This window comes from Callorhinus ursinus, unplaced genomic scaffold (assembly GCF_003265705.2).
Source record: "Callorhinus ursinus isolate GAN/ISIS: 27379988/994484 unplaced genomic scaffold, GSC_fseal_2.0 scaffold58, whole genome shotgun sequence".
Classification (NCBI taxonomy): domain Eukaryota; kingdom Metazoa; phylum Chordata; class Mammalia; order Carnivora; family Otariidae; genus Callorhinus; species Callorhinus ursinus.
In genome coordinates, this window is record NW_027397120.1 from 6,912,124 (window position 1) to 6,924,547 (window position 12,424).

The window sequence follows — 12,424 nt, forward strand, 5'->3', positions numbered from 1 at the left end:
ATCCAAAAAGAAAACACAACCCAACAGACAAAAAACAAGCATTTCTAGCAGGACAACACTGGTTGTCATAAGAGGACGTTGTCGTAAGAGGATTCTAAGAAAATTATGATTTTTAATTATTAAGCTATTTTCTTTTTAAAGCAGGGTTGTGGCAGGTAGAGAATAATCAAAACAAAGCCCACAAACATACTATTTCCTTTCTTTTAAAGTCTAGTTCTGGAGCGCCTGGGTGGCTCGGTCATTTAAAAGTCTGCTTTTGGCTCAGGTCATGATCCCAGGGTCCTGGGATGGAGCCCTGTGTGTCTGCTTCTCCCTCTCCTGCTGCCCCTTCCCCCAGCTTGTGCTCTCTCTCACATAAATAAATTAAAAAAAAAAAGAAGTAGTCTAGATCTGATCTCCCTTTACTCCAAACAGGAAGGCTCACAGATCGTGGTGAGACAGCACCAGTGGCCGCCCTCCTCACGATAAATCCCATGTTTTCATGTGCGACCAGTGACACAGGAGAGACACGGTCACTGACTTAGTAACCAGTTTCTCTATGTTTTGAAGCCTATCAACATATAAACTGTCAAAACATAAGTATCACATTTAACAGTCTTTTTACTTAATAAACCTTGAAAAATGAACACAAATTAGCTAAACAGGACTTTATGCATCATGCATGAAAACTTCAGGTTGCATTTTTTTGAGAGGATATTAATAACCTGAAAAAACAGGTTAGAAGACCCTCCACTAAAATAAAAACTGCTTAAGCCATATATATGACAGTTGTTTTTTTTTTTTTTTTTAAATTTAATTTCTTAGTGTGTGTGCGAGCGCGTGGGGATGGGGGAGAGAGAATCTTAAGCAGGCCCCAGGCCCAGTGCAGAGCCGGACTGGGGGTTTGATCTCACGACCCCAAGATCACAATCTGAGCTGAAATGAAGAGCTGAACGCTTAACTGACTGAGCCACCAAGGCGCCCCGACAGTTATGTTTATAAAAGACATTGAAAGACCGAACCATCACCTGTTAGTAACTACTCAAACCGTCAATTTGGGAAAAATCAGCGAAGCACTGTTTCTCACATATCCTATGTTTATACTGCCACCTTGTGGAAACCAAGAACAAATTTTAAAATTTACCCGCTCTTGTTGAACAGGGAAAGCCGAAATTTTTCAACTGCGGTTCACTACCTGCACTGTCTCCTCTGCCTTTTAGTTCTTTGGTTCTTCAGAAGACGGCACATCTGCTGAGCCACCGCGCACATGCCAATACTCCCTGACCGTCCGGGGACAGGATGCAGAGCCGCGCCGAGGACGGACAGGGCTGAGACGGCAGCGCACCTGAGACTGAGTGCTCCGCCCAAACAAAAGCTCTCCTCAGGCCACAGAGAATTATCTGAAAGCATTTACTGGAGAGGGTTTCTTCTCAGAATGTAGACAGCAGGAAAAAGTACGATTGCCACCGTCTTGACAAACTACATGACTCTGCATGAATCTGTCAAAGGGCTGGGGTCGCTGGGTAAGCACTGAGGCTGCAAACTAAGGACAGACGGAGACAGGGAAGTAATTCCTTGTCTGCAGCAGATGCAGCCAGATACCCAGATACTGCTAAGAATTTAAGGAGCTGGTAGAGGCTGAGCAAGGGCTGGGGAGGGAGTGAAGCGCCCCTGGGGGCTGCAGATACAGGATGAGTTTGCCTCGTCTGGTAGGCTTTTCTTCAAGGACCCTACCAGATGCTCACATAAAAACCCGGTGAGAGCCCTAAGCAAGCAACCTTCACGCAGGCTAGGCAAGGGGCCGGCCAGAGCTACAGAAAGGCAGGCAACCCCACCCAGACCCTTTTCTCCAAGGAATGAAAGCCTTAATCTGTAGGGTGTAGTCGAGGGACAGGAAGGCCACAAGCTATGGCAGCCTCAGGGCACTGGTAAAAGTCAACACAGATAAAGCAGTGAACAGAAAAAAACACTCCACCCCGGGGCTGGGGCAGGAGCAGTGTGAGGCCACACACCTGGCACTCAGGGACCCAGCGTCTGCCTAAGACCGAGGCTTACCCAAACAACTGAGAAGGCCTGGCCCACCCTCTCCCCGTCCCTAGCAGGCTAGAAGCACTGAACGACAAGCAGGAGTGGAATTATAGCTGAGAGAACTCTAAGAGTGTGAAGACAGACCCTCTCTGAGGTACCACACACCTTCCTTAGGAAAATCCTAAAACTAAAGGTGGAGGAGACATTCAGAAAAACCCTCTGCAGACCTGCTCCAGACTAAGCACAGGCACTGCTTGAGGAACTTGAAGGCTGCTGGACATGAAAAGTAACCACAGCAACAAAAAAATCTCAACCACAGCTCAGCTCCTGGCTAGAAAAATGACCTCAACCCCCCATACTAAAGGCCAAGCATGGGACAGGTGTAAGAACTTTCCAGGCATGAAAATTATTTCCCTCAGGCTGAGATGTCCAGTTTCCCATAACTATGAGATGTAGAAAGGTAAGGATACAACACACACCAAGAGAAAGAATCAACAGAACCAGACTCAGATATGACACAGATGGTGGAACTCCCCGATCGGCAATTTAAAATGACAATGATGGATACATTAAAAGGCTCAAGTGGAAAATGTGGACAACGTGCAAGATCAGAATGGTCACTTCAGCAGAGAGATGGAACCTACAGAAAAAACCCAATGGGAATACCAGAAATGAGGAACACCGTAAAAAGAGATAGAGAATGCCTTTGACAAGTTCAACTGTGACAAAAATCAAGAATCAGTGAACTTGAAGATAGATTAGCATAGGCACAACCGGAACCACAGAGAAAGGAGAGAGAATGGAACAGAAGAAATAAAAATACCAAGGAAGGAAGGAGAAATCACAACACACCCAAGAATATCATGTTCAAACTGCTGGGGGTGGGGAGAAAAAACCCTGAAAGCAGCTGGTGGAAAAAAGGCACATTATATACCTAAGAACAAAGGTAAGGTTCAGAACAGGCTTCCTGTCAGAGAACACGCAAGCCAGAAGGCAAGGGAGGGACATCCCTTAAGTGTGGGACAAAAATGTCTGTCAACCTAGAACTCTATACCCAGCTAAAACATCTCCCAAAGCTGAAGGAGGAATAAAAGACTTTCTCAGACAATCAAAATGGAAGAATTCTTTGCTGGTAGATGTTAAAGGAAGTTCTTCATACAGAAAGAATAGGACACCAGACAGAAAATGGTATCTGTACCAAGAACGGCACTAGAAATGGAATAAATGAAGGTAAAGTAAATTCATATAAAAATAAATTGTTCTGGCGCCTGGGTGGCTCAGATTGTTAAGCAACTGCCTTCGGCTCAGGTCATGATCCCGGAGTCCTGGGATCGAGTCCCGCATCGGGCTCCCTGCTCAGCAGGGAGTCTGCTTCTCCCTCTGACCCTCTTCCCTCTCATGCTCTCTATCTCTCATTCTCTCTCAAATAAATAAAATCTTAAAAAAAAAATAAAAAAAAATTGTTCTATTTTTAATTGCTCTAAAAGGTAACTATCTAACGCAGAAACAGTAGTAGTGTATTGTGTTTGTAACATATGTAACAGTGAAATGAATGGTAACAACTGAAGAGAGGGAAGAACTGGGAGGGACTATCTGAAGGTCTTCATACAGCATGTGGCACCACAGAGTATCACGTGAAAGTGGTCTCTGATTAAAGATGTAAATCTAAACCCTAGGTCAAACACCAAAACATTTAAAAAATAGTATAAATAATAAATCAATAGTGAAATCAAATGCAATCACAGAAAATGCTCAATTGACTCGAGAAGGCAGAAAAGACAAAACAGCTAACGAGGGCAGACCTGATCTGACTGTTACTGTATCACCTTAAATGTAAACGGTCTGAAGACACCAACTGTAAGTTTGGATTAAAAAAAACAAGACCCAGTCATTTATAAGAATCTCACTTTTACTAAAAATGGCATAGGTTAAAAGAAAGAAAGAAAAAGACATCAACCAAAAGAAAGCTGAGTAGTTATATTAAGATAAAAAGCAGATATCACATGGTAAGGGGGTCAATTCTCTAAGACAGAACAATCCTAAATGTGTACGTGTCTAAATGTGTCCACATCAAAACAGAGGAAACAAAACTGACAGAACCAAAGAGAAAAATAGATGAATCCACAACTGTAGTTGGAAAATTCCACTCCTCTCTTAGTAATTGATAAAACTAGTAGAAAGTCAGTAAGAATACAGAAGACCTGAATAATACTATAAACCAACTTAATTCACATTTCCAGGATGCTCTATCCAAGAGAGCAGGATACCCATATATTTCAAGTGCATATGGAAAGACAAAAACCATATTCTAGGCCATAATACAAACGTACACAAAAAAGAGAAATCATACGAAGTTATGGTCTCAGCACATAAGGGAATTACTAGTAATCCATAATAAAGATTACCTGGAAAGTCCCACTATTTAGAAACTAAAGCAGCATGCTTCTAAATAACACAGGGGTCAAAGAAGTTGTGTCAGGGGATATCAAAAATTAAAATTAAACTGAAAGAAAAAGAAAATACATTTGTGAGATGTAGCAAAAGCAGAGTGGAATTTATAGTAAATGCTTATATTAGAAAAGAGAAAGGGTCTCAAGTCAATAATCTAAGCTTCCACTTAAAGAAACCAGTAGAAGAGCTAATTAAACTCGTAATAAGCAGAAAGAAAGGTATATAGATAAATGTATAAATCAAGGACACTGAAAATAGAAAAACAATGGGGAAAAAATTGAACAAACCAGTTCTTTGAAAAGATCAATAAAACTGATGAACTCCTAATCAGACTAACCGAGAAAAAAAAAAAAAAGACAAAAGTTGGCAATATCAGGAATGAAAAGAGGGCTATCACAACAAACACTTTAAGACATTAACAGGATAATACGGAACACTGTGAACCTATACATCTGACAACAGCTAAAATACACTTTCATTCCTCAAGAAGAAAAAGTCAACTTGAATAGCATTTTATCTACGAAAAGAAATTAAACTCATTGTGGAAAACTTTCAATAAAGCCAACTCTTAGGTTAAGATAATTTCACTGGTAAATTCTAACAAACCTTTAGGGAAGAAACAGTAACTCTACACTTCTAAAAACCAGAAGAAGAAACACCTGCAAATTGATTTAATAAGACCAGCACTGCTCTAGTACTGACAGCAGACAAAACCACCACAAGACCAGAACTGCGATCACACTGCAGGCGGGAACCATCCTCACAGACAGACGTAAGAATCCTCAACACGGTACTAACACACGGAATCCCAGGGGTACCCAAGAATGACACATGCCAACAAAGTGGGGTTTATCTCAGGAATGCAAAGCTGGTTAACATTCACAAAAACTGAATGAGCTCTAGCACATCAAGAGATTAAAGAAGGAAAACCATGGGGTCATTTCAATGTGTGTACCAATAAACTGACAAAAATTCCACATCCATTCATGATAAAAACTAGGAAGAGAAGGGAACATTCTCAACTTGACAAAGGGCATCTACAAAAAACCCACAGCTGATGCTACACTTACTGGTAAAAGACAGCAAACTTTCTCCCTGAGATCTAAGGATTTGGGGCGGAGCGGGGGCTGACCACCAAGAGGTAGCAAGAGGGAATTTTTGGAGTGATGGAACTGTTCTGTGTCATGATTTTGGCAGGAGACACATATCTGTATGTGTTTCTCAAAGCCTGAAGGACTATACACCACCAAAAGTAAATTTTACTACACGTAAACTAAAACAAATATAGAGACAAAGCACCTGAAGATTATAAATTGATAAAATACACACACAGAATAACTGGTAACAATGTATGTGTAGGGTGATGGCCAGACTGTACTTATATTTTAAAAAAAGGAAGACATATTATTTATATTACCTTCCTGATCTAGTACCTACTACTAGAATTTCAAGTTAAATTAATAATGCCAACATAATAACTCGGCAAAAACAACAGAACTATACAAGCTGATAGAGGTGTATGAGAACATTTTTTGCTGAGATGCTCACACTTCTCTTCACTAAGTTCTTGGGCTTTACAGAGATTTTGATGCTCTGTCATCTCCTTCCTATTAGTGTATTCGGTGCTGAATATCAAAACTGTAGTCCTGCCTTCCCATTAAAGACAATGAAGAGTTACTAGAAACAGTCGAGGTCTTCATTCCAGGGTCAGTCATCTCTCTCAGGGAAAACTTTATAACCAGTAGGGTATTTACTCTTAGGAAGCAAGACCTGTTTCTATAGTTTCAATATGTAGTAGGTCACATGGAGAGGAGTCTCATCTGATTTACCAAGTCAGGAAAGAGCACCACTTAAAATCCCTGATCACCCACATAAAAGACAAGAATGAATACAACCTATCTATCTTTTCATTCGGTCAGTAGAGATTATTACCTTTCTACAGGTTAAGCTGCTGGAAAAGGCATTTCCACAAAGAACCATTGGATTTACCTCGTTTTCTTCTTAGTTGAAGACAGCAGCTTGATGGACTGAAGGAGAAGGAATGACAACCGAGATTCAAATATACTGAGGAGCTTGATCACTTCTTCTCGATTAAGACTGGGAGAGGAATCTGCAGCTGGAGTGGACTCATCACTCTTAGGCTGAAAACAACAAGAAGTTACTTTACCTAAGCTGCCCGAGACTGACAGCTTCATAGTGACGTGAAGGGACCACAGTTGCACTCACCCCATAAACTTTTTAGCCAAAAACAAAACCAACAAAAGGAAACCCCAGGTCATTTGTTTTTCTCCAGGCACAGCCTGCTGGCAGAAGCTGTGATGAGCCTCACACCCCAGAGATCACTCTGATAGACTAAAACCTGTGAAAAATGCCTCACACCTAACAGGCACTTACATAGAAGAAATTAATCCCGAATGGAAATCTCCCACTTTGCAACACTGCAGTAAAGGAGCAAGATGGAAATGGGCATGCTACAGGGTTGGACAAACCGAGCCTGGAAGAGGTAACAGGCTGGTGGACCATGGGGGACTCAGGGAAGCTTTCAGCAACAGCAGAAGGCAGCATGAATGCTGGAATGCCAGGCAAACTAGAACTGCTTTCCAAGGAGCTTAAGCCTATTCATTGTTCAACAGCTCCCCGGCAGTTTAGTAGAAATTATAAAAGAGCTATGCACTTCTTTCTTTCTTAAAAACAAACAGAACAACAAAAAAGAAGAAAAAAAAACAAAGGAAAACACAACAGAGATGTTATGCTACTGGGTCTTACTAAGCTCTATGTGGTTATTTAAAGAAAAAGAAATTTTAACATAAAAGATACAGTTCCAACTTAAAGAGTTTAATAATCCCACCAAGAAAATACAATAGATCACTGTTAATGTGTTTTATGCAAAGCACATATATGTATATCTATGTCTGTATATACACATACACACATAATACACCTAACACACACATATACCCCAAATGCTCACTATGTATGTTCACCCTTTAGCTTAAGACACACAAAAAAACAAGATAAATATTTTCTCCATTTACCTGGTCAAATTCCTCTACAAGCTCCTTTCTGATGAGCTGGAATGCATGCTTAGTTCTCACCATTATATCAAGAGCCCCAGATAGTGTTTTTAATTTTCCAACATTGCTATTCTGACCTAGAGTGTTAAAAACACAAAAATGATCATTCCTTTAAATATAAATCTAGAAACCCATCCAATGTCAATGTATTAATGAAAACTGATTTTCAAATGCTATAATAGTAGCTCATGAGAATCTCAACAAATTTTCTAAAATCCAACTTTTAATAATTATCCCCAAATAAAAATATTAAGTCTACAAAACAATAAATAACAATGGTCTTCCTGCCTTACCATTTGGTTCTGTCAGGGTGAGAACACAACCTATCTGAAATAAGACCGGAGTGTAAGGTCAAAGAAACCAGCCGGGACAAGTCTGGTCCAAAGGCCCCCAAATGCGTACATTACTTTTTTCAGGTACTCAATTTTTAAACATTTTTTAGAAGGAAAATTAACCATATTTATCATCTTAGCAAATTTGTTCCCAGTATCTGTTCCTATGAAAATGATGCCTGCTCTCTTGAAGGAATTCAAACATGGCAGAAAATTCAAAGATGCAAATGAAAATAGGTCATCCAAAACGCACCCCCCAGAAAGAGCTACTGTTAATCCTGCCATCTAGTATACACTGCCAAAAAGTTAAAAATACTTTCAGTAAAAAGTTTTTGTGCCTGTTTTTTTTTTTAAAGATTTATTTTTCTTGGGGGGGTGGGGGGAGGGAAGGGAGAGAGAGTCTCAAGCAAATTTCACACTGAGTGGAGCCTGACATGGGGCTCGATCTCATGACCTTGAGTCACAACCTCTGCCAAAATCAAGAGCCAGATGCTTAACTGACTGTGCCACCCAGGTGTCCCAGTAAAAAGTATTTTTAAAAACTGTTTTGAATAGCTAATACATTCTCAAAATGTATAAAGTCTTAATCAGAAAACAGTGAAAGCCTTCCTCCTGGCCCCCAGAGGCAGCAATGTTATCACTTTCTTGTGCATCCTTAGGGATACTCTACTGAAAGAGTCATCTACCTGGTTAACTATTACATTTATTTTAATTTTATACAAGAAAACAACTGAAATAAAATCAAATGAACAGCTGCACTTCAAAGAAACGTTTATTTCTTTACCACACCAGAGCTATTTCTCCAAAGACCCCTGCTACAGAAGGGGAGCAGGTGGGCAAGAGCAGGGGAACTCAGGCAAACACATTCAGCGTGGGGCAGCAACTCCCTCCCTGCTGTGGCCTGCCCTAACAAAGCCGACTCATCTGCCTGCCTCCTTCCCTTCCCTTCCCGTATAGCTCTAACCTTGCTCAGGATCTGCAGTTCTAGTTCCGTAAACCCACTGCAGGTTTAAAGGAATTCAGTGGGACCACTGCTTCTCCCTTCCTATGTTGTTCATGATGATTTATATCTCTAATGGTCTCAAGTGACCTGTCACATTTTTTTTTCCAAGTAAGAGAGCGTGGGCTATATTTCAGTATTTCTACGAACATAAATAGTCACAGAACATAATCAAATCCATTTTCTAAACTTCAAGAAGTATAGAGACTTCTCCTGGCCCCTACCCAAAGCCGTTAACTATGGGCAAATTAAAAAGAAAACATTATTTACATTCAAGAGAGAGCCCCACGTCTGTCTCACTCTAAGACAATCTAACACGAAGTCAATGCACACAGATCTGTGAAATGAAAAAGTTAAGACTTACTGGTCATTTGGAATTCTGCAAATGCCACTCTTTCTAACTGTACTCTAAGTAGTTCACAGGGAGCATCTTTGAGAAGCTGAAAAAGCTTAACAGCTTTGCTGTAATGAAGATCTGCCAGCACCCGGTGCTGCTTCCTAAGATGTTCATCACCAACCTAGAATCAAAATAAAATAAAAAGACAAATCTTAAAGCCTGGGTTTCACTATAACTACTTAACCAAGTCTCTGGATCACTAAATGTTATTCAGTGTCGTTATTTTTGTAGAAGTCTTATAGTTTTAGTTCTTATAGTTAGGTGTTTAATCCACTTTTGGTTTTGTATATGAGGCGCTGGAGTCCAACTCCAGCATGTGGACATCCAGCTGTCCTGGCACTAAGTCTTTCCCCATTGTGTTGTCTTGGAATGCTAAAGCTTGCTTTTGCCTTGAGGATACTAGGCCATCTGGGCAAGCCTGAATTTTGGTTAGGATGTCCTGGGGCAAGGGGAAGAGGGTCCAGGGGCCAGCTTAAAGTGAAAAGAAATCCTCTCTGATTAAGCTGGACCTCAAAGGACAGTATTCTCAGGATAAGGGCACCCAGAAGAAGGCCCACACCCAAGGGACTGCAAGGTAAGTTGTCTTGGTCCTGAGCTAAGTAAAGGGAAACAGCAACACACACACACACACACACACACACATAAAAACATTACTGAGAAACTTCAAATACAAGATTCCTTGGCAGAAGCCAAGCAACCATTCTGGAGGAAGGTACCTTCAACCTGGGCCTCTATTTATTCTTAGACACACATGCATCTGAGTACCAGGATTCATGTACAAGGTTGTTCACAGCAGATTACTTCTAATAGCCTCACACTAAAACAATCCAAAAGTTCAGAAATCACAAAATGGATAAACTGTGATATATTCATTAAATGAATACTAGTGAACTAAGAAAATGCACCAACCAGGAGGAATCTCAAAAACACCATGTCTAGTGAAAGGCAATAAACCACAGAATACGTACAGTATGATTTCTCCTATAAAGTTCACCACCAGGTAAAATGTTTAAGTGGTAAAACAGAAAAGGTGCGGACATACTGAAAATCCAGGACAGTAGTTACTCTGGGTGGGTCCGGAGGGAGACTCGGTGGGGAGGAGGTGGCGCACAGAAGATATGTAATTTCACAAAATAATACCCAATCAATTATTGTAAAGAAAAATACGCAGCAGAGGCGAGAGTAGAAAATCAACTACACTGCAAGTTTTTCTAAAGCAGCTAATAGAATAGATGGCATTTAAATAGATAGTGAAATATAAGAAAAACAACCAGAACACTTTTTTTTAAATTTTTTATTGTTATGTTAATCACCATACATTACATCATCTGTTCTGGTGTAGTGTTCCATGATTCATTGTTTGTGCATAACACCCAGTGCTCCACGCAGAACGTGCCCTCTTTAATACCCATCACCAGGCTCACCCATCCCCCAACCAGAACACTTTTAAATGGACTTGAGGTTGAACTTAAGTTAGAGTGGCAATACCTGATTTCTCAGACAACTGTGGTACATGGACGCCAGCCTGTGATGGATGGTCGCGGCTCGATACTGACAAAGAGGCTGTCGAGCAGAGACTGAGTCCACATCACAGTATTTCAGGGACTTCATCATCGCCTCGCTGACTTCTTTTTCAATCTGTTTTTTTTTTTTAAGGGGGAGGAGAAAAAAATGACAAGCCTATAATCTTAAATAAAAATATTTAAATCCTGCTTGTTACGGAAAATACGCTCAATATCTGTTAAAGGCATAAAGTTGAAGACTTCTTTTATAGCCCCGCAAATATTGTTACCTGCTCCTGAGCTTTCCTAGATAATGGAGCATAATCTTGCTGTAGAGTTGCCATCGTGAAATAAGTAGTGGACAATTCCCAATTCACTGAATCCCAAACAGCCGGGTGTATGTCTCGTGTCCCCAGTGACCTCAGAGCTTTCAAATAGTAATCGACAGCCTGTGAGGGAGAGAAAGATCCAGTTCTGACTTGGTCTAAATCTATGCCAACAACCTATGAAAATAAAATATACTTTAAAATCACCCAGATGTTAATTTGGTGTGGGAACAATTTACAGAAGGGCAATACTGTGAGGAAAGGAAAAACCGTATCAATGAAACTGTTGCAATGAGGCAAGCCAGTTCAAGTGGACTGCAAGCCCCTCCCTGCTTCCACAGCGAGTCCAGCATAAGCCTTAGTGCCTTCTGACTCATGCTCATGCACGAGGATGCTTTTCCTTCCTTTGGTTTTTTTCCTTTCTAAATGAAAATTAGTTTATATAACTGGTAAGCTAGAAAAAACTAACTTGATGAGCCCAAGGATAAAAGATTGCTGGATCTGACTGTAAAAAGAAGCAACCCCTTCCACCCTTTACCACCTCCAGCCTGAAGGGCATGGTCATTATATTTAAGCAAATAAAATCACATTTAATTCCATCACCTAGCAATAATTTCTACATTTCCTGTGTGTATCAGCTACATTTTTCTGTGTATCTGTAAACTTAAAAAAACTATAAAAAGGATTTTAAAATCTCCCATGCCACGGGGCGCCTGGGTGGTCCATCCGACTCTCGGTTTCAGCTCAGGTCATAATCTCAGGGTCGTGAGACCGAGCCCTGCATCTGGCTCTGTGCTCAGCAGGCAGTCTGCTTGTTCTCTCTCTCCCTCTCCCTCCTCCTCCCACACTCGCACTCTAATAAATAAATCTTAAAAAAAAAAAAAAAAATCTCCTCTGCCACAAACATTCTTCACTAGTATTCACATAGCTGTGAAGTACTTGTTAAAGGAGAGCTCTTGGGTTGCCTGGGTGGCTCAGTCAGTTAAGCATCTGACTCTTGGTTTCAGCAAAGGTCATGATCTCAGGGTCCTGGGATGGAGCCCCACCGCTGGCTCTGCACGGAGTCTGCTTGTCCCTTCTCCCTCCCCCCCGCCTCCCCTCAAATAAATAAAGTCTTAAAAAAAAAAAAGGTGAGCTCTTGTTCCAACACTGGATGTTACCACTAAATACTTGGCAATTCGATAAACAAAAGAAACTCAATTTTTAATTTCATAAAAATTTAAAATTAGAAATTTCTTACATAATAACCACTTTTTTTTAATGTGTATGAATTTTTTGTTCAAGATTATTTGCCCCTGGGGCTCCTGGGTGGCTCAGTCGTTAAGCGTCTGCCTT

At 40.7% G+C, this 12,424-nt stretch overlaps 1 protein-coding gene across 7 annotated transcripts in view; it reads right to left on the minus strand.

Annotated features, from left to right (window-relative positions):
• The window catches only part of EDRF1 (erythroid differentiation regulatory factor 1), a 41,194-nt gene that overhangs the window by 3,194 nt on the left and 25,576 nt on the right, over positions 1 to 12,424 (minus strand). For all 7 annotated transcript variants that reach the window (XM_073884673.1, XM_073884671.1, XM_073884675.1 and 4 more), the window contains 5 exons: positions 11,054 to 11,212; positions 10,750 to 10,899; positions 9,229 to 9,382; positions 7,494 to 7,609; positions 6,448 to 6,599 (listed from right to left, as the gene is read on the minus strand). In XM_073884673.1, coding sequence (XP_073740774.1) covers positions 6,448 to 6,599; positions 7,494 to 7,609; positions 9,229 to 9,382; positions 10,750 to 10,899; positions 11,054 to 11,212 — 731 coding nt within the window. The remainder of the gene's footprint in view (positions 1 to 6,447; positions 6,600 to 7,493; positions 7,610 to 9,228; positions 9,383 to 10,749; positions 10,900 to 11,053; positions 11,213 to 12,424) is intronic.